Raw genomic sequence first — 23,205 nt, forward strand, 5'->3', positions numbered from 1 at the left:
AAACTGGACAAAGTTCCTTGTGGTGCTTATCATAGGAAAGACAGACACCAGCAATAAATACAAAAAATAAGTAAATAATGTTAGTAGGCAATAAGTAAAATGAAATTAAAAAAATAATAGAACCGTACAAGGATTGCTAGTGCCTGCAAGGGTGTTGTATTTTAAGTAACATGGTCAAGGTAGATCTCATTGAGAAGGGACATTTGTTCAAAACCTGTAGAAGGAGGGGGATTTAGCCATGTGGTTAGTGGGGGAAGAGGCTCCTAACTAAGGGAACTAACACATGCAAAGCCTCCAAGGTAGAAATGTCCCTGGTGAGAAAGACTAGTGTGACTGAAGGACAGTGGAAGGAGCTGACAATAGAGGCAGCCAGCCCAGGGCAGGTAGAGCTGTATCAGCCATGGTAAGGACCTTGCTTTTTACTCTAGATCAATATGGCACTATTGACATTTGGGGCTGGATATTTCTTTGTTATGGAGGACTGTCCCGTGCATTTTAAGATGCTAAGCAGCATCCTTGGCTTCTCCCCACTAGGTGGCAGTAGCACCCTGCCAGTGAGACAACCCAAAATGTCTCCAGCCAATGTCAAATGTCCCCTGGAACAAACCCTCCTCCCCTCTGACCCTTGTCATGAACCTCTACCCTTCAGCATCTTTCCCACTTTCACCCCCCGAACTTCTATCCTCTGTATTTTCACTTTTACATGATCAAGATTGGAAATACTTACATCCGGTCTTCTGTGCTTTGTGTATAAGTTGATTCCAGAAGTGGAAATCAACGACATAATACCTCTGTTGTTTTGACTATGTAATTATTATTCAGAGCAAAGCCAAATCATAAATTCTAATGTATATAAATGTATATAAATTTCCTTTCTTGTGGGTTTTTTTTTTTTTTTTTTTTTGGCCTCGCCCCACGGCATGCAGGATCTTAGTTTCCTGACCAGGGATCAGACCCCGTGTCCCCTGTGTTGGAAGCGCAGAGTCTTAACCACTGGACCGCCAGGGAAGTTCCTCCTTTCTTGTGATTTTCAGCCAGAAGGCAGGAGGAATAAAGCAGAGTTAAAGCTGTACTTGGGAAAGAAGCAGTAGTCACTCATATTATCCAGGAAAACGGAATACTTTATTGTGGTTTAGACAACACTCTGGTTTCCATCTGCTCAGACATGATTATGGAGTGGTCTTGTTTTGTCTGCCTCTGTCAAAATCAGAGTGGCCTTCTCTGACGTTTGTGTTTATGTTCAACAGGAGAACGCTATGGCCAAGCTGTGAGTACCAGGCTAGCTCCTAGCTATGCTAAGGCCCAGATGTGAGTGCCAGGACAGTTCCAGAAAGCATTTAGGTACTGCTTTCACTTTCTCACGATATTAAGAATGTTTGTGATATGAATATACTATGTATTAAAATTTTTTAAGCTGACAATTTTAGGTAAGAAAAGAAATGAAAATTGAGAGAGGTCTGTTGGAAAATATAAGCACCATGGTAAAAATAGAGCAGGAGAGGAGGGATCAGGAAGGTTGGAGAGGGGGAATTGCACTGTTAAATGATTAGAATGAAAATTTTTATTTAGAATTGTTATTTATGTTAGACTAAGATAAAAGTAATGAGGTTGGGGTTAAATTGAACTCATGACTCTGAAAGGCTTCCACTGCCAGTGAAATGGTTAATGTTTATTTTTGGCCAGCTGACACCCAACAGTCACTGAGAATGATACAAATGCAGCCCTAGAGCCTAAATCCTTCTCACTAAAAGGAAACCGTGCTTCTTGGAAGGCAGCTAGTGCCAAATCTCCAGGCAGAGAAACTCCTGGTACGTTTTGTTACCGATGGGAAGCAGAAGTTCTTTAGGGATTTCATGTATAGTGTTGGAAGAGGCAAACAGGCCAGTTTGAGAAGAAAGTTTTCACACCCAGGGACAGTCAAGCACGACAAGCTGAATATTGAAAATCAATGACTGTAATCAACTGGAACAAGTTGAAGCTATAAAATTGCCTTGAATCCAGGACAATATGGAAAAAAAGAGATCTTAACATGAAGTATGGTTAAAATATAATGGCATTGTAGAGGTAAATTATTGATATATCTTTATAAACATTTGGAAATATTACTTATTGATTAAGCGAAATTATGAGAAGTCCAGTTTAAAGCTGTGGTTGTGACTTGAGTAAACGATCACAAATTGTTATCCTATGAAGCAGCACTGTGCAGTAGAAATGACATGTTAACCACATATGTAACTTTATTTTTATGAAAAAAAATTTTTAGTGGACTTTATTTTTTAGAGCAGTTTTAAGGTCACAGCAAAATTGAGGGAAGGTACAGTGATTTCCCATATACCTCCTGTCCCCACACAGGCACAGCCTCCTCCATTATTAACATCCCCCACCAGAGTGGCACATTTACTACAACTGATGACCCTACATTGACATATTATTATCACCCAAAGTTGATAGTTTACATTAAGGTTCACTCTAGGTGTTGTTCACTCTATGGGTTTTGGCAAGTGTATAATGACATGTATCCACCATTATAGTATCATATAAAATAATTTTACTGCCCTAAAAATCTTTCGTGCTCCACTTATCCATCCTTCCTTCTTCCCTATCGCCTTGGCAACCACTGATCTTTTTACTGTTTTCACAATTTTGCCTTTTTGAGAATGTCATAGAGGAATCTCAGTACGTAGTCTTTTCAGATTGGTTTCTTTCACTTAGAAACATACATTTAAGTTTCCTCCATGTCTTTTCATGGCTTGATAGCTCATTTCTTTTTAGACTTGAATAATATTCCGTTGTCTGGTCATACCAGAGTTTATTTATCCATTCACCCACTGAAGTGCATCTTGGTAGCTTTCAAGTTTTGGCAATTATGAATAAAGCTGCTATCAATGTTCATACACGGGTTTTTTCATGGACGTAACTTTTCAACTTCTTTGTGTAAATGGTAAATACCAAAGAGCACGTTGCTGGTTTGTATAAGAGTAGGTTTAGTTTTGTAAGAGGCTGCCAAATTGTTCTCTAAGTGATTCAACCGTTTTGTAGTCACAGCAACAATGAATGAGAGTTCCTGTTGCTCCACACCCTCACCAGCATTCAATGTTGTCAGTGTTCTGGATTTGGCCATACCAATAGGTGTATAGTGGTATCTTATAATTGTTTTAACTTGCATTTCTCTAATGACATATGTGGAGCATCTTTTTATATGCTTATTTGCCATCTGAGGTGTCTGTTAAGATGTTTGAGGTGTCTGTTAAGATGTTTGGCCTATTTTCTAATCAGGTTGTTTGTTTTCTTAGTGTTGAGTCTAAGAGTTCTTTGTTTATTTTGGATAGCAGTCCTTTATCAGATATATCTTTTGCAAATATTTTCTCCCAGTCTGTGGTGTCTTTTTAATCTCTTGACATTGTCTTTCACAAAGCAAAACATTTTAATTTTAATTAAGCTCAGCTTATTCTTTATTTCATGGATTGTGTCTTTGGTATTTTATCCAAAAAGACATCACCATACCTAACATCATCTAGGTTTTCTCCTGTTACCTTCTAGGAATTTTACAGTTTTGCATTTTACACTTAGGTCTATGATCCATTTCAAGTTAATTTTTGTGAAGGGTGTAAGGTCTGTGTCTGGATTCTTTTTTTTTTTTCATGTGGATGTCCAGTTGTTCCATTTGTTTGAGACTATGTTTGCTCCATTGTGTTGCCTGTGTTCCTTTGTCAAAGATCAGCGGATTACACTCATGTGGCTCTATCTGCAGGTGTTCTATACTGTTCCATTGATCTATTTGTTTATTCTTTCGCAAATAACACACTGCCTTGATTACTGTAGCTTTATTGTAAGTCTTTATTTTTTTTAAACATCCTCATGACTTATTTTATACCTGGAAATTTGTGCCTTTTGACTCCTTTCACTCATTTTGTCAGTCCCCTCCCCCAACCCTCACGCCTGTCTCTGGCAACCACTAGTCTGTTCTCTCTATTCTCTATATCTATGAGCTCAGTGCATTTGTTATTTGTTTGTTTTAAGATTCCACATATAAGTGAGATCATACAATATTTGTCTTCTCTCTCTGACTTATTTCACTTAGGATAATGACTTCAAAGACCATCAATGTTGTTGCAAATGGCAGGATTTCATTCTTTTTAATGGCCAAGTAATATTCCATTATACATATATATCACATTTTCTTTATCCTTTCGTCCATCGATGGACACTTAGGGCCACAACTTAGGTTGTTCCTGTGTCTTGACTATTTTAAATAATGCTGCAATGAACATGGAGGTACATATATCTTTTCGAATTAGCGCTTTCATTTTCTTTGGATAAATACCCAGAAGTGGAATTGTTGGATCCACTGGTGGTTCTATTTCTGATTTTTTGAGGAAACTCTGTATTGTTTTCTATAGTGGTTTTGCCAATTTACATTCCCACCAACAGTGTATAGGGTTCCCTTTTCTCCACATTCTCATATATGTAACTTTATTTTTAAAATTTCTTTTTATAAATTAATTTATTTTATTTATTTATTTTTGGCTGCATTGGGTCTTCGTTGCTGCGCACGGGCTTTCTCTAGTTGTGGCGAGCAGGGGCTACTCTTCGTTGCAGCGTGTGGGTTTCTCATTGCAGTGGCTTCTCTTGTTGTGGAGCACAGGCTCTAGGCACGTGGGCTTCAGTAGTTGTGGCACGCGGGCTCAGTAATTGTGGTGCACTGGCCCAGTTGCTCTGCGGCTTGTGGTATCTTCGTGGACCAGGGCTCGAACCCGTGTCCCCTGCACTGGCAGGCGGATTCTTAACCACTGCGCCACCAGGGAAGTCCCATATATGGAACTTTAAATTTTCTAGTAGTCACATTAAAAAAACAAGGTAGGGCTTCCCTGGTGGCGCGGTGGTTGGGAGTCTGCCTGCCAATGCAGGGGACACGGGTTCGAGCCCTGGTCTGGGAGGATCCCGCATGCGGCGGAGCGGCTGGGCCCGTGGGCCACGGCTGCTGAGCCTGCGCGTCTGGAGCCTGTGCTCCGCAACGGGAGAGGCCGCGATGGTGGGAGGCCCGCGCACCGCGGTGAGGAGTGGCCCCCGCTTGCCGCGGCTGGAGGGGGCCCTCGCGCAGAAAGGAAGACCCAACACAGCCAAAAATAAAAATAAATAAATAAATAAATAAATAATTTAAAAAAAAAACAAGGTAAAATTAAAATTAATTTTAATAATATATTTATTTAATCCAATATATTCAAAATATAACAATTTGAACATGTGATCAATATAAAATTATTAATGAGATTTTTCAATCTTTTTTTTTCATACCAAAACTTCAAAAACTGATGTGTGGGCTTCCCTGGTGGTGCAGTGGTTGAGAATCTGCCTGCCAATGCAGGGGACACGGGTTCGAGCCCTGGTCTGGGAAGATCCCACATGCCACGGAGCAACTAGGCCCGTGAGCCACAACTACTGAGCCTGCGCGTCTGGAGCCTGTGCTCCGCAACAAGAGAGGCCGCGATAATGAGAGGCCCGCGCACCGCGACGAAGAGTGGCCCCCGCACCGCGATGAAGAGTGGCCCCCGCTTGCCACAACTAGAGAAAGTCCTCGCACAGAAATGAAGACCCAACACAGCCAAAAATAAATAAATAAATTAATTAATTAAAAAAAAAAAAAGACTGACCACATGCCTTAAGGTGTAACATAGGTAAATATTAAATAGGGATTGTACAAGGTAAAACAAGAATTTAAAACAAAACAAAACTGATGTGTAATTTACAATCATAGCTCATCTCATTTTGTACAAGCCGCGTTTCAAGTGCTCAATAGACATATGTGGCCACAGGCTACCATGTTTGGAAATGCAGACGTAAGGTCTCAAAAATGAGTTGCTTGGCTGAAGAATAACTGTGAAAAAAAAATATCAATGCTTACTATGATAACATATTCATCATATGTCCAAGTTGTGAAGAAAGGCAAGATGTACCTAATAAAGTGGTGGGCTTCATAGGAAATCACAGAAATATCTATTTATAACAATAGCCAACACTTATTTAGCACTTTCTATGTGTCAGGCACTGTAACATGAGCTTCACAACGGTTATCTCATTTCCTTTAATCTTCACAATACCTGATAAGGCAACAATAATGGTTGACATTTATATAATATTGTTCTAAAAATTTTGCATATATTAATGCATTTGATCCTCAGGCAATCCCATGATGCTATTTCTTTTTTATTTTAATAAATTTATTTATTTTATTTATTTATTTTTGGCTGCGTTGGGTCTTCATTGTTGTGCGCAGGCTTTCTCTAGTTGCGGTGAGCGGGGGCTACTCTTCCTTGCGGTGCACGGGCTTCTTATTGCGGTGGCTTCTCTTGTTGCAGAGCATGGGCTCTAGGCACGCGGGCTTCAGTAGTTGTGGCACGCGGGCTTCAGTAGTTGTGGCACACGGGCTCTAGAGCGCAGACTCAGTAGTTGTGGCACACGGGCTTAGTTGCTCTGCGGCATGTGGGATCTTCCCAGACCAGGGCTCGAACCCGTGTCTCTGCATTGGCAGGTGGATTCTTAACCACTGCACCACCATGGAAGCCCCCATGATGCTATTTCTATCATTATTCCATTTTAAAGGTCTGAGACACAAAAAAATTAAGAGACATCTAAGTGCAGAGCCAGAATTTGTATGCATATTTTAAAAATATATATTACTTATTATTTTTCTTGTCTTAGAGAAGGGTCATGTTGAATGATTTGATTTCAAATGTATTGTTTGAGCAAATTAATCAAAGATCATTTTATACAGCTGAGTGATACTGGGTCATTAAAGATGTTGTGACTGCATAGTATTTGTTGAATTATTTTTTCTCCATGAATAGGATAAAGCAATCCTATCAAGAACCACTAAACTCCTCATAGCTCTGAAAAGGTCTTTGGAACAAACACTAACGACAGATAAGCTCTCTTTTCCAATGTAATAGCCTTGGGGAAAGTGGACCTGGAGGGTTATTGAGCCTGATCTCTTATGGGTAGAAACAGGGGTGGGAGATCTCATAAAATACTGTCTTGGGCTTTTCAACATTCTTTGTTACAGGGATCCAGCACCAGTAAGGCATGTCTCAAAAGGGTCCCGAATTTCACATCTGTGGCTAGTCACGAGCTTTCTAAGGAGACTCTTGAATTATAAGAATGTGTACCAGAGAATACCCTGGCGGTCCAGTGGTTAGGACTCGGTGCTTTCACTGCCATTGCCCACCTGGGTTTGATCCCTGGTTGGGGAACTAAGGTCCTGCAAGCTGCGTGGCATGGCAAAGAAAAAAAAAGGACTCCCCTGGTGGTCCTGTGGCTAAGACTCTGAGCTCCCAATGCAGGGGCCCCGGGTGTGATCCCTGGTCAGGGAACTAGATCCCACATGCCGCAACTAAGAGTTCGTGTGCCTCAACTATAGATTCCCACATGCCACAACTAAAGATCCTGCATGCTGCAGCTAAGACCCAGCACAGCCAAATAAATAAATAAATAAATATTAAAAAAAAAAAAAGAATGTGTACCATTTCTTTCCATAGAAAAATATTTTTTTGATTTTTTTTTTATGTAAAAAAATCATCCTGTGGACTTCCCTGGTGGCAGTGGTTAAGAATCCGCCTGCCAGTGCAGGGGACACAGGTTCGAGCCCTGGTCTGGGAAGATCCCACATGCCGCGAAGCATGCCACAAAGCAACTAAGCCCGTGTGCCACAACTACTGAGCCTGCGCTCTAGAGCCTGTGAGCCACAACTACTGAGCTTGCAAGCCACAGCTACTGAAGCCCATGCACCTAGAGCCCATGCTCCACAACAAGAGAAGCCACCACAGTGAGGAGCCTGTGCACTGCAATGAAGAGTAGCCCCAGCTCGCCACAACTAGAGAAAGCCTGTGTGCAGCAACAAAGACCCAACGCAGCCAAAAATTTTTTTTAAAATAATAATTAATTAATTAATTTTAAAAATTATCCTGAAATTCATATAGAATCTCAAGGGATCCCCAATAGCTAAAACAATCTTGAAAAAGAAGAACAAAATTGTAGGTCTCACAGTTCCTGATTTCAAAGCTAATCCAAAGCTACAGTAATCAAAAGAGTGTGGTACTGGCATAAAGACAGACATATGGGCCAATGGACAAGAATAGAGTGCCCAGAAAAAAACCCTTGCATATATGGTCAAATGATTTTTGATAAGAATGGCAAGTCCACTGGATGGGGAGAGGTCATGCTGGAGGCTCTAGGGGAGAATCTGTTCCTTACCTCTTCCAGCTTCTGGTGGCTGCTGATATTCCTTGCCTTGTGGTTACACCCCTCCAGTCTCTCCCTCCTGCCTTGTCATCTTCTTCCATGTTATCCTTCTCCACCTCTTTCTTAAAAGGACACTTGTGATTGCATTTACAGTCCACCTAGATAACCCAGGATAATCTCCCTATCTCAAGATCCATAACTTAATCACATCTGCAAAGATCTTTTTTCCATATACAGTAACATTTACAGGTTCCAAAGATTAGAACCTGATATCTGTGGGGGCCATTATTTAGCTTACTACCTCCTCATTCTTTGACCACTTCCTTTCTTTAATGAGGAACCAGTAACATGCTTTACTGCCCCAGTCATGGGATCAGCTGTTTCTCCAGAAGTTTTTGTTCCTTTTTAGTGAAGAATGATATTTGAAAGTCAAAATGTAGATGCTAGGTGGGCTTATTGCTACTAGGGTGTCATTCTTGTACGTCCTTTCACTAGGACTAGGAAATAGGACACCAACTAGGAAATAACGTATGGGTACACACACACACATACACATACATACACACATACATATTGTGTGCATTCTGAAGTGTTGGGCTGGAGTCAGCTTGTATAGCCAAAAGCCAATAGTTAAATATTCAGGAATTCTGTGAGTGACTGTTAAACTAATGGCAGTTTGAATAAGCTATGGTGGGAATATTTATACCATGGAAATCAGCAAACATTACAAATCAGTGGGTTTTTTTCTTTTTTCTTTAAAATCAATGTTTTTTTTAAATGAGAAAGCCACTTTACCAGCACACTACTACATATGTATCACACACACATACCCTCTCCCTCTTTATACATAATATTTGATATTATATATGTAAGTATACACACACACACAGATACACACACACACATACATACACCCACTGGGCTCACACCTCTACCTCTAATTCTAGTCCAACATCACACAGTTTGTTCTAGTCTTTCCTGTTTCTATATTTGTAACTATCTTCTCCAGTAGTAAGAAACCTGACTCCCATTATTCTCAGTATATTGACTGACTTACTCACTTTCCTGACTGCACGAACCATCTCCTTGGCCCTGTCTCCGCTGACACTGACCAAGACAACTGCCTCCTTTGCCCTGAGCATGAGGGCCATTTATCTGGCCCTGGACCTACTGGTTCTGACAGACCTTTCAAGCTATACCTAAGCCCCAGCCCTGCCAGCCCAGACCATCGGAATTGCCTCCTTGGCCTGGGCCCCACCTGCCCTAAACTCACCAGCCAAATCTTGACCTTAGCTCCTCATATTTCCTTCTTTGTCTACTCTTCCCATTAAAAATGCTTATTTCCCTATTGTTTTTAAGTGCATGGTGACAAGCCATCAATTTGACTCAGTCATGTGGGTTGCCATCTGGGACATGCTTATAAATAATAAAACATTATTTATTATTTATCTGAACTGGAAATCTAACTGATGTCCTGCATTTTTATTTGCCAAAATCTGGCAATCCTAGTTAGAGAGAACTACAAATAAGCTTCCTTTAATCCTGAAACACCATCTATAACTCAAGACTTCCCTGCCCACGCTGGGCTCCTAGCTCTTCCTATACTGAGTTCTTTCCACCTCACACTTCTGCTTCAAAGGCACAAGGTGTGCCCCTTTCTACGCTTACTTTCTGTACCACACCTTTTCTCTACGCTTGACCTGCACATATTGCTTTTTCTCCCCTCCAAAGAGCTGTCAGAGTTACAGACAGTTGCACACAGTTTAGTCTACAACTAGAGAGTTTAGTTTACTAATTAGTTCATGTGTTTTTATCTCGGAATACTCATAAAGGAGATGCCATCCTCCAGAAAGCTTTACATAGTTAGCCAGTAATTTGTACACCCACGGCATTCTTTTCATTCCTCTACCAGTATTTTTATCTTCTGTTAACCAAAATTTTAGAAACAAAGACCTGATTGAAATGAAAAGGTGTTTGTTTGTGGTTTGTTAGGACTGCAGCCCAGGAGACACAGATTCAAGAAGCACTTGAATTGTGTTCCACCGAACTACAAAATGAGGGAGGCTTATAAAGGCCAAAACTGCAAGGTTACAGTTAGTTACATGAGTTGTTTATCAAGAATTATAATTGGAGCTGGCAAGCAGTAAGGGTACTTGTTAAGTAAGGATTGGTTGGGATCAGAAATGGTTGCATAGTTACAAGGGAGACCTTGAGACCATAAGGTTGCAGCTGGCAGGTGTTGTTCCGAATACAGCTGGTAGTGTTCTTGGGTCTAGTATGGTTCAGAGAAAGTTCAAGTTCTCAGTGGTGCAGAGAGGTGTCTGAGACCAGATCCTCAATGGCCACCTGACTTCATTTTTGTATGCCTGAACTGTGATTACCCCCATTATAATTTCAATTTGTCATCACTTCTTATATTGAAGACTATCTATTTTATATGTTTGTTGTGGAATTATCTCCAGAGTAGACTGTTCAGTGAAAAAATAAAATAAAATAAGGAGAAGAACTAGAATAAAGGGAATAAAGCTACTGTATGCAAAGCTGTGAATAAAGTATCTCTGAAGGGAATAAAGCTACTGTATGCAAAGCTGTGAATAAAGTATCTCTGAAGGGATAAAAATAAACTGTTTTGCAGTGGTGACTTTCAAGGAGGGAAACTATGAAACTGAGAGACAGGGATGTGAGGGAGACACTTTTACTATCTATTCTTTTGTACTAATTTTAAAAACTAAGTGCATATTTTAATTATTCAAAAATATTTAATTTGGCGGGGTGGCGGGGGGGGGATTCCCTGGCCATCCAGTAGTTGGGACTTCCACTGCAGGGGACATGGGTTTGATCCCTGGTTAGGGAACTAAGGTTGCGCATGCCGCGTGGTGAGGCCAAGAAAAAGAGAAAAATATAATTTTTTAAAGGCGAAATTATCTTCTTATGTAGGTGTGCCCCTCCTTAGACAGTAAGCTACTGCTTGAGGTCAGGGACCATGTCCATTTCAATTTGTACTCCAAGAGCCCAGCACTGTGTCTAGGACAGAGTCATAATTTTGGCTCTTTATACGTATATAAAAATAGCCTTCCCCCCACTGATTCATTTCCATTGTATTACTGATATTACCTCAGTTAAATTAAACTGTATTAAATTATTTAATGTCAAACATAAAAATTAATGAATAATAAAAATGATAAATTTCAAATTCAATTATTAAACTAATTTAAATGACATAACTGTTAAAATATAAAGCCTATAAAAACACTGGAATTTTTTAAAAATTAGCTCTATTGAGAATTGGACACAAACAATAAAACACCCATTTAAGTGGGTTTGATGAATTCTGACAAAGGTATGTACACATGTAATAACCACAATCAAGAGATAAAAAATTTCTGTTACCCCAAAAAGTTCTGGGTCCCCCTTCTCAATCAATTTTAACCTCCCACCCTTGGCCACTGGCAACCACTGAATAATCACATTACCATCTATTAATAGATTTCAAATATATTTAACTAAACACATTTAATTTATTAACAGGAAGTCTGTATTTTGCTATTAAATCAAAAAGCAAATGCTGGCCCCCACACACAAAAAAATGCATAGTTTGACCATGTTCTTGTTTCAATTCATTTTTTTTTCTCATTCTTTATGAGAGAGTAAATTTGTCATGTGGCATAAGAAGGAAAAGTGGAAAGGCTGCTGTATCTTCAAGAGCAATAATAACAATTGCCGTTTATTGAGCATCTAATATGCACCAGGCACCATACTGACACTTTACATGAATCCATTTTCTCATTCCATCCTCACAGCCACCCTAACAGCTGGGTATTCATTATTAAAATCATTTTGCGTGTGGCTTAGAAGTACCGCTGACCTAAACTAAGTATGGTTAACACAAATGTATCACACATTTAACAATACCCCAAATCTCCAAGCTCTAAACAACCCAACACATACTTAAGTAGCAGTAAATCCAGTTAAACCAGGTGTCCTCCCTAGTTCTCAGAAATAACCAGAACTACCACTGTCACTCTGTGGCTCAAGGATTGCTGATCTTGTCCAAGTCTGTGCTGCCCTTTCCTTGACCAGTGACCGTTTCACCTCTGGCCCACTGTCTACGCTGGAGCCAACTCCCACAGGGCTGTGCTGGAGCCCTCCTACCTCTCCAGGGTGTGAGGGTTGCTCACAAAGATTCTCCAGTAGTCCTGGGATTCTGAATCCACTATCCCAGAAACACAGATCTTCTAGGGGGCAGTGTAGATTTACTCTTTGGGCTGACCTAAGGAGGTAGCTCTGCACAAGTTGAAATTCAAGTTCACATAAAAGATGAAGCTTGAGGCTCAGAGAAGTTAAAAATCTTGGTCAAGATCACCAGCTGGTCAGCAACAGAACTAGGATTCAATCTCAATCTGCCTGACTTTCAGACAACGACTGCTTTTCACTCTGTTGGGCTATCTTCCTGACCATTCTTTAGACTAAAGGGAAAAGGACATAGCAAGTAAGGAGTAATTAAATAAATATATGCGGAGCAACTGCTCTGTGCCAGGCCCCAATCTATGATGTGAACAAAAGAGAAAAGACAGAACTTGTGAGGAGAAATGTTCTTTGGGGAGAACCAGGTCTCAGTTAAAGCAGAGAGGAGACTGATGCGCTAGGGGATTTTGCTGATGAAAAATTACAAGTTCCATGCATTGTAACCCATTCAATCACTCATGAAATATTCAAGCTCACAATGGCCTGGAGCTGTGTTAGGTGCTGAGATGGAGAGGGGAACAAACAGATATGAACACTGTCTGCAAGTTTACAGTCTCGTGGAGGGGGAGGGATAAACAAATAAATGAACACTCACATGTATAATTACAGATTGTGGTAAGTGCTATGAAGGGAAAAGAACAGGTTGCTAGAAGAGAGAAAAGAAAGGAACCTACTTTAAAAGAAGAACCCCAAAGATTGAGAAGGCACTGGACAGGTGAAGAATGTTTCAGAGAGAACAACAAGTACAAAGGCCCTGAGGTAATAAAAAATGAGGGCTTGAGGAGTTGAAGGAAGGCCAGTGTAGCTGGGGCTGCTCAACCATCACTGGATGATACTGTGTCTCAGTTCCATTTAGTGCAAGTGGGAGGGAGTTCCAGGAAGAGGTGACAGATTGAGCAAAGACACAAAGGCAGGAAAACTATAAAGTGCGGTGGAGTGGTGACATGTTTGGGGAGCTAACAAGCAACTCCGTGCTCTTAGGAGTAGCAAGCGGTTGAACTTAAAAGCCAGGTTGAGTATTTCTTTTCTATTTGAAGCAAGAAGGGGCTAACATGTTTAAGCAATGGAGGTAAATTTAAGAAGATGGTCAGGGAGTAAGTGGATGACCTGGAAACAGCGATATCCCTTGGAGCGCTCTTGCAATAGCCCAAGCAAGAGGAAAGTAAGACTTGCCTAAGGGTAGGTGGTACAATGAAGGAACTGCCCCTTCCTTATATCCAACAGATATAAAATTCCCCAAAAGGAAGAGCAAAGAAGCGTTCTCCAGGGGAAATCTCTGGCAGGAGGGAAAAGGTTGAAACAGTGTCTGTGAGGTTTTCAGAGTTTCCACCTCCTTTGGAGGTTCTCTACCTTTGAGGCCCCTGACTCTTCATCAAAACACAGCAACAAAGCCTCCTAGCAAGGAATACCTAAGTTCCTGGGGGTCCTGTGAGCTGATGAGAGCAAGTCCAAAGGAGAGGGCCTGGGAAGGAGTGGTGACAGTCTTGGGGTATAATCACTCAAAAGGAGGTTCTAGGGTATAAATACTGCTACCTCACGTGGCAGCTACTCCCTCCCACCAAGCTCTTCTTAGACCTTTAGAAGATATGTTCTCCTTCCCTGGGCATGGCTAAGTGGAAATAGGTCAGACATGGGTGGAAGAAAATTTCCTATGGACAAATTGGTAGGATTTGGCATCTAACCTGATTAGATTTTGAGGAAAGGAAAGAGAGAATAGAAAATAATTATGAGAGAAGCCTGGTTGTTGGAACAGGGGTGATTTAAGATCTTCTAGCTGCCTTTACACTGATTCTTACCCTCCGTAAGCAACCTTCTGATGCTAATATTTTTCCCAAGCCAACTTTTCTATAGGTATGCCATTACATTTCTTAGGATAAATTAGTAAATTGGGCTCTTGTGATTTAATCACCACCTAGGTGGAATGACAGAATCAAGTTCTTGAATTTGCAAGTCAGAAATTCTAGCCTGGGACTTCCCTGGTGGCACAGTGGTTAAGAGTTCGCCTGCCGGTGTGGGGGACGCGAGTTTGATCCCTGGTCCAGGAAGATCCCACATGCCATGGAGCAACTAAGCCCGTCCGCCACAACTACTGAGCCCGTGCGTCACAACTACTGAAGCCCGCGCACCTAGAGCCTGTGCTCCGCAGCAAGAGAAGCCACCACAATGAGAAGCCTGCGCGCTGCAACGAAGAGTAGCCCCTGCTCGCCGCAACTAGAGAAAGCACACGTGCAGCAACCTCACATCCCCTTATAGCACAACCCCATTTTTATGCCCTTTTTCACAGAAAAATTTTCTCAAAGGGGTTAATTCTCCCCACCCTATCCCTTTGCTTTTCACTTCTTCTTGAATTAATTCTTCAACCCTCTCTAGTCAGGGTCCATACCAGACAGCCACAGAAACTTCTGTAGTCAAGGTTATCAACAATACTCATGATGTCGTATCAAATGATCACTTTCTGTCCTCATCTTACCCAAACTCTTGTTAACGGTCTACACCGCTGACTATTCTCTTCCTGCTACTTTATTCTTTTGTCCTCAGAAATATCACATTCCTCTGGTTTTCCCTCCACCTCTTTGGTTGCTTCTTCTCAACATTCTTTGCTGGCTGGATCCTATTCTTCTGACATGTCGATCTTGGAGTGGTCCAGGACTCTCTTTTTTCTGTTTGAGGTCACAAACTGTCAACTCATCACCCAAACTGAACTCACAGGTGGGTATTATATGTCCTGCAGTTTTTAAAATGGGGAATTGTGTTTAAGAAAAAACAAAACAAGCCCATATTTCCAATTTCTCTTGGAGAATTAGAAGATCTAGCAAAATAGGGTTTGCATTCTCACACTGCTGTAATTTGCTGGAGCTGAGTACCTTCTGCCTGGGTCATTTCTTTTTGTGTGTGTGGTTTAAACAGCAGAAATTTATTTTCTCACAGTTATAGAGTCTTTAAACCCAAGATCAAGATGTCAGCAGGATTGGTTTCTTCTGAGGCCTCTCTCCTTGGCTTCCAGATGGTCACCTTCTCACTGTGTCCTCACATGGTCTTTCATCTGTGCACATGGATCCCTGGTGCCTGTGCATCCAAATTTCCTCTTCTTATAAAGACACTGGTCAGATTGGGTTAATATCATGCTTTGTAACAGTCAGATTGAATTAGTACCCTAACAACCTCACTTTGACTTAATTGTCTCTTTAAAGGCTCTGTCTTCAAAAACAGTAACATTCTGAGTTACTGGGGGTTAGGGTTTCAACATTATCAATTTTAGGGGGCAAAATTCAGCCCATAACATCTTTATGATCTTTGTTGATTATAAAAGTAATCCATGCTTTTTTTAAATCAAATTATACAGAAATGTGTAAGTAGAAAGCCAAAGTCTCCTGTCATCTCACTTCTCATGACAATATCTCCCAACAGTTAGGCATAATCAGTGTTTCTTGAAAGAATGAGTGAGTGAACATGGGGTGGGCTTCATATTACACCTGAAAAAAATGAGGCACCGAAGAGGCTAAGCAACTTTTTCTAGGTTATAAAACTTGTTAATGAAAAGAGAACCAGGACTTCCTTGGTGGTGTAGTGGTTAAGAATCCACCTGCCGATTCAGGGGACAGGGTTCGAGCCCTGGTCCGGGACATCCCACATGCCGCAGAGCAACTAAGCCCGTTCGCCACAACTACTGAGCCTGAGCGCCACAACTACTGAAGGCTGTGCACCTAGAACCCATGCTCCGCAACAAGAGAAGCCACCGCAATGAGAAGCTCGCGCACTGCAACAAAGAGTAGCCCCCGCTCGCCACAACTAGAGAAAGCCCACGCACAGCAACGAAGACCCAATGTAGCCAAAAAATAACTAAATAAAATAAATTAAAAAAAAAAAGCGAACCATACCCAGTTCTACTAATTTCTCATCCAACGTTCTTTCTACTATCTTATGCTACTCCTTTTTTATATTTGTTGTAATTTTTGAATAAAGACGTGTTCCTCATTTTTAATGTTAAAGTGGGTAAGTTGAAGATTTTATATTTCTCTTTAAAAGTTACCAAACTTGGGAATTCCCTGGCGTGCCTGGGTCATTCCTTAACCAGTTCACTACTTCCAAACATCTGATATCCAGACAGCTTTACTCATTTAGGTCACCTGTCTAAGTCATGTAGGAATATGAGCTTATGATGCCTGATTTACCTTTCCCCAGGTAATCTCATCTAGTCCCACTTAAATACCATAAACTTTTACATTTTCTTCTTTTGTTTAACAAATATTGATTGCCCGCATGCCAGGAACTACCTTACCAGACACTAGGGATATAGCATTGAGTAAAATAAGTTATCCTACTTTCAAAGAACTTACCTTCTAGCAGGTGAGGCACACAAAATAGTGATAATGTAAAGCCAATTAATATGAACAAAATGAAAAGAGAGCAAGGGATAGAGAAGGCTATTTTAGACAGGGTCATCTGCCCCTGTGAGGTCATACTTGAACCTGAACGAAATGAAAAAAAGGAAGGATTCCCCAGAGAGAGGAAACAGTAGGTACAAAAGTCATGGAGCTTGTCTGTCTTGTTTAAGAATGGCAAGGTCAGTGTGTGGCTGGAGCCCAATGAGTGAGGTGAAGTGGTGGGAAGAGCATTTGGAGAGGTAACAGGGCAAATACAGATAGGACTTTGTAGGTTCTGGTAAGGATGATGGGGAGCCACTAGAATGTTCTGAGCAGGGGGGAGTGACATGATCTGAACTATGTTTTGTTTTGTTTTTAATTTATTTTGGTTGCACTGGGTCTTAGTTGTGTCCGGCAGGCTCCTTAGTTGTGGCTTACCAGCTCCTTTAGTTGTGGCATGTGTACTCCTTAGTTGTGGCTCATGGGTTCCTTAGTTGTGGCATGCGAACTCTTAGTTGCAGCATGCATATGGGATCTAGTTCCCTGACCGGGGATCAAACCCGTGTCCCGTGTATTGGAAGGTGGATTCTTCACCACTGCACCACCAGGGAAGTCCCTGAACTATGTTTTAAAAGGAGTTATGTGGCTATCCTGTGGAGAACTGACTGGAGGAGGGCAAGAATAGAAATAGCTGGTTCACTGAAAAGGTTATTACCTAAGTTTAGATGGGAGGTATTAGTGGAGGGGTCTAGGGTGCTATATCTTGAGGAGGTGAGAAAGGGTCAGATTTGAGAATATATTTTCAATTTAGACCTGGGATTAGCTATGGAGTGTGAGAAAATGGAGTTGAGCACGAATCCAACGTCTTTGGCTTAAGCACCTGAATGAATAGAGGGGTCACTTACTGAGAGAGGAGCAGTTTTGACATGTTTTCTTGTGAGATGACTACTAGATTGCCAAAGGAGATAGTTAGGGGGCAGAGGCTGGATTCCAGGGCAGTGGTGATAGCATGTCCACCTCTATTATTTGTAGGGCCTGGAAGCATGAGCATAAATGGAGGCACACACACCATATGTCTAACTATTTAGAGTTATAACCAAGCTAACAACACACTCTTAGATAAAACACGTTCTATCCCTCTAACTTAATAAATGCACCGTTACAACCATGAAATTATAAAAGATACATTACAAAACTGTAATATTTTTGTGTGTGTGACTGAAAATTGGCAAAATATCAAAGATGACTGAATTTAATTTTTATACATTTCTGGGTGCTCTATTGATCGGCCAGGGATTTTTTAAAATGTAAATTTATTTATTTTATTTATTTATTTTTGGCTGCATTGGCTTGCTGCGAGCGGGCTTTCTCTAGTTGCAGCGAGCGGGGGCTACTCTCGGTTGTGGTGCGCGGGCTTCGCATTGCGGTGGCTTCTCTTGTTGCGGAGCACGGGCTCTAGGCGCGCAGGCTTCAGTAGTTGTGGCACGCGGGCTCAGTAGTTGTGGCTCACAGACTCTAGAGCACAGGCTCAGTAGTTGTGGCGCTCAGGCTTAGCTGCTCCGCGGCATGTGGGATCTTCCCGGACCAGGGCTCGAACCTGTGTCCCCTGCATTGGCAGGTGGATTCTTAACCATGGCGCCACCAGGGAAGTCCATGTGCATCTTTAATTTTACTAAGTATTACACATTCTTCTCCTAAATGATGTACCAATTTATACTTCCACCAGCAGTACATAAGTTCCATTTTCCTAACTCCTAACACATGGTACTAATTTAAAATTTCTGCCAATCTGATGGGTATGAAATTATATCTCACTGTTGTTTTAATTTGTACTTTGATAGTTACAGTAAAGTTAAATATCTTGTCATGGGTTTATTGGCCATTTGGGTTTCTTTTTTTGGTGATCTACCTCAATAACCTTTCTCTACTTTTCTATTGGATTGTTTGCTTTTTTCCTTTTGATTTTGGGAACTTCTTGGGATACTAATCCTTTGATGGCTATATATATGGTGAATATTGTCTAGTCTTTGGCTTGTCGTTGTGTGCCATCTTTTAAAACTTCTGTTATTACAGAATTAACATATTTTAATGCAGTAAAACTAACAATATTTTGCCTTATGGTGTGTGCTTTTTGGATCTTATTTAAGAAATTCTTCTCTATTTTGATATCATAAAGATATTTATATTTTCAATTTAATTTTTTTTTTCCCTTTTGGAAAAAAATATTCCAGCGCCATTTATTGAAAAGTTCACCCTTTACCTACTGACTTGTAATGCCCTCTCTATTATAAACCACGTTCCCATGGGCTAGTCTTCATTTCGGCCTCACAACCTCCACAGGCTTGCTTATTTTTCCTCTACTGGGGATGCTTCCCTTTAACGCTCTTCTCAGGGCTGCATCTCTCTCGTTCTTCAGATCGCAGCTCAAATGTCATTCCCCCATAACTAGATTATATCTACAAGTATGTCCGTCTCGGTGACCCCACGACTCCAAAAGGTCTGGAAGAACTGCAGTGGGCAGAAGCCCCCGGTCAGCTGTTGCCAGGCTGTTGCCCAGGCGGCTGTTGTGGAGGCCGCGGAGGGGAGGAGCACCCCGAGTTCCAGTGACGGAATCCAACGGGCGCCGGCGGCGCCCAGGGGTGCGTCACAGAGCGCGGTCGACCGGGGGCGGGCCCAGGTCTGAGTCACGTGGCTTGGTTGCCTACGCGCTGCTGGGCCGTGGGAAGATGGCGGACGGAAAGGGAGACGCCGCCGCCGCCGCCGGGGCTGGGGCTGAGGCTCCGGCGGGAGTCGGAGCCGGAGACGGAACCGAGACAGAGTCCATGGCTCGGGGTCATAGCCCTGCATCTCCGGCGCCGGGAGTCTCAGGGCTGCGGCCGTGTCTGTGGCAGCTGGAGACAGAGCTGAGGGAGCAGGAGGTGTCGGAGGTCTCATCTTTGAACTACTGCCGGAGCTTCTGCCAGGTGAGGGGCGGACTGGCTGGCTGAGGGCGGCGGGGCGGGGAGGCCAGGGGAAGAGGCCCCAGACCCGTTGCTGCAGCCGGGGCCGGACTGAAAGGCGCCACCTCCATGTCTTGCCGCGCCCCCGGGCCGGGAAGGCCCAGTTCGGAAGCCCGACCGCTGGCCCCCCTCAGCCACTGCCCGACTTCGGCCACCGCCAGGGCGGGTTGCGCTGGGTTAGACTGAGAGCCCGAAGGGCGCCGGCAGCTCCCTGGAAGGGCCGTGCCCTGTCGTCGTTGCCTGTCCCCCCGGCTGGTGGTTGGAGCGCCATTGCCTCCTGAGGGATTGATTGCTCGTTCCTTCCCGGAGATGTTTTTTTGAGTAGAGTGCAGATCTCCAGATTGGAAAACCTGGGTTTTCCTAAATAATCCGGAGATATATGTTGGGGCCAGAGACTTATGTTTGGAGTCAACGTCTTCTGGGCCCCTAAAAGGTATGACAGTTGGCTTTGAAAGGCGTCTAGGGCTTTCTGCTTAAGGATTGTGGAGCTGGTTGGTTGTTTGGTTTTTGCTGCCTTTGGGGGGGGGGCATCAAAGCTGTTTTATCGCCTCTTCTATATTCCTTTGAGAATTGTGCTGCCAGAAATGAGGCTCGTGATCCTTGTAGTGGTTATTAGGCGCTTTGAGTAGAAGAGGATTGGGAAAGATGAGGAGTGTGGTCTCTTTTGGCAGTTCTGTCACCATTTCTGTGCCGTAGTAGGTCCTAAACCTATGATTACGTATTTCTTGGTATGCTTAGTTTCGTTTCCAGGATCACGCTGAGATTTTTCTTTATAAATTTAAAGATGTGCCATTATTATTTCTACGTCTGCTTGTTTGTTCTAATCAGGTTTTGGAGCCGCCCCTCTGCTTCTCACCTGGTGCACCTTAGAAAATGCAAAATAATCGTTGGCACTTGGGCTCTTAATGAGTAGTTGAGTGTGCTGAATAAATTGCGGTGTTCCAAAGTTATAATTTTGTGGGACAATTTGCTCTGTTGGTCCGGAGAAGAATCAGAAATGACTTGATTGAATGTTTTTCTCCCTCCTCTCTGCTGAGCCAGAAGCACTTCATCTCTGAATGGATTTTGTCCTTGCTAATCTTTTCCATACATTGTATCACTCCAGTTTTTATGTCTATAATCCTCAACCTTTCCCTGAACTCTTAAGTACTAAGATGTTCTTTGCTTCTTCACTAGCAGTGAACATTCTTAGTACACATATTTACTCTACAAACTTTTACTGACTCCATAGGATGGTGCCAAACACTTTACCAAGTGCTGAGGAAACATAAATAAGACTGCACTTACCCTCGATGAGCTTACGGTTGGGAGGCGGTAGTGGAAATAACAGTATTGCCAATGCAGTTTTGGTAATGATGGAAGAGGAGGCGTTGTAGAAATACTGGGAGAGGCCAATTTAGATGGGGTGGCCTGGGAAGGCCCTATGGCTGAAGGGATGAAAATGAGTCTTGAATATCGGGGAAGGGGGTGGTATTCCAGTGTCAAAGGTAGAGATGAGAAGGAAAACAGTGCTGTGGGAGAAGAGGGAGCTAATTGGACCCGGATTAGTGAGGAGGAGAGCAGAAAAACTTGGTTTTGGGTAAGCCTCCTAAGCTTGCGTTGTCTTCCTAGAAGAATAGCAAGAATGGATATAACCCATCAAATTGAAGCTTGTCAGAGGATAACATATATATATATTCTGCTTTATGCCTACTGCTGGCAGCTCTGATGTTATTTTAACTGAATTTTAATGTATTGAGTCTTAGTGATACTTAGATATGTGAGGGCACAGAAGAATTTTAAAAAGAAAGTACTTTTGTAATTTGTCTTTTTTATGAAGTTCTTTTTTTTGGCCTGAAATTTTCCCAAAACAATTTTTTGCACTAATAAAATAAAAGGAGTATCTGTGACGGTATGTTGTAATAGAAAGCACATTGGATTGCAAGTTAGTTGGGTCTTAATTGTGACTCTGCCACTTACTAGCTAATAACCTGGGACAAACTATGACTGTGAGATTATGTTTTGTTTTCTGACCTTTATATTGTAGTGCTTTATACGAACAGTAGACAGAAAGTTTATATTCAACTCTTCACAGTATTTATCACAATATTTTTGTCACATTTTCCCCATAGCCCAGATAAAATCAATAGGGTATTCTTTCTTACCAGATACAGAAAAGTTTTTAAAAATTTTATGATGAAGTAGGAATAATTTCACTATACAAATTTGGTTGAATAGCTTTTGGTTTCACATTTGAAAGGCAGAATAAAATTTATTCATCTACTGATTGTGTGTGTGTGCCTGACCTTGCATTAAGTGCTGGAGATAGGAGCCTGTCCTGCAGGAGCACCTAATGAATGTGTAGAGAGATGTAGTTGTATTACATTATCATAAAGGCCTGACCTGTACTCTCTGGGATGCTTAACTGCCACAAAATTATTTCCATCATGTGTTTAGTATAGAGATATTGTCTTAAGGACTTATACTGTGCCAAGTAGATCCCTCCTGCAACAGGCTGGGACCGTATTCTCTCTAGCTCTTGCAGCACTTAAAAGAAATGGCTCTGTCTTTGGAATTGCACCAAATCAAGAAATAAACTAACATATGAAAGGATAGAGAAGCTTGTTTCATTCTGGGCATGTTTTCAATTTTCAGAAGTTTGTGAAGATGATCAAAATGAAACTTCAGAAGTAATAGTTACTAAGAAAATGATATTTAGATGAAGTTGTAGTCAGTGAAAATTTGTATTCAGTGATTATGGGATGTGTGTGTGTGTGTGTGTGTGTGTGTGTGTGTGTGTGTGTGTTTTCTTCCCCTTCCCTCAGTTCCTTTTCTGAAAACATTGTCTGCCAGACAGACAGTGTGGATAAGATTAACTCCAGAAAACAGTCTTTCTTTGTTTTGCTGAAAAATTGATGATATCCTCTCAAATTCTTGCTATATTTTGGGAACCCAGATTCCTGAAGTTTTCCAACTGGTTGTTGTATTTGTAACACAAATTTTGAACACTTTTAAAGTAGACTTCATTAACAACTTGAAATTATACTTTGAGACTATCAAGCATAGTTTTATGAGTAAACTTTGTTTGTTTATGAGACACTTTGAGTTCTGGAACTAACAGTGACTTTGTAGATTTTTAAGTGTTAAATTAGGTAAGTACTGAATGTATTTCATTTTTCCCTAGATTAGTGATTGAGTTCAGAGGGTCTAAATCAGATGGGCATACTGGCTTTACATTTAAACTAGCTGTGTGACCTTGGCGCATGTTATTTTCTTTAAACCTTAGTTTTCTCATTTGCAAATGGAATAATAACAGTACTTACTGTTCTCTATGTAAATACACTGTTGTGTGGACTAAATAAAACAATCTCTGTAAAAAACAG

At 41.6% G+C, this 23,205-nt stretch overlaps 1 protein-coding gene across 1 annotated transcript in view; it reads left to right on the top strand.

The window, feature by feature from the left end:
• The first annotated feature begins 19,563 nt into the window (after positions 1-19,563).
• The window catches only part of RLF (RLF zinc finger), a 74,964-nt gene continuing 71,322 nt past the window's right edge, over positions 19,564-23,205 (top strand). Inside the window, exon 1 of the mRNA XM_059919761.1 lies at positions 19,564-19,807. Coding sequence (XP_059775744.1) covers positions 19,571-19,807 — 237 coding nt within the window. The 5' untranslated portion in view covers positions 19,564-19,570. The remainder of the gene's footprint in view (positions 19,808-23,205) is intronic.

Source organism: Balaenoptera ricei, chromosome 1 (assembly GCF_028023285.1).
Source record: "Balaenoptera ricei isolate mBalRic1 chromosome 1, mBalRic1.hap2, whole genome shotgun sequence".
In the NCBI taxonomy this organism is placed as follows: Eukaryota; Metazoa; Chordata; class Mammalia; order Artiodactyla; family Balaenopteridae; genus Balaenoptera; species Balaenoptera ricei.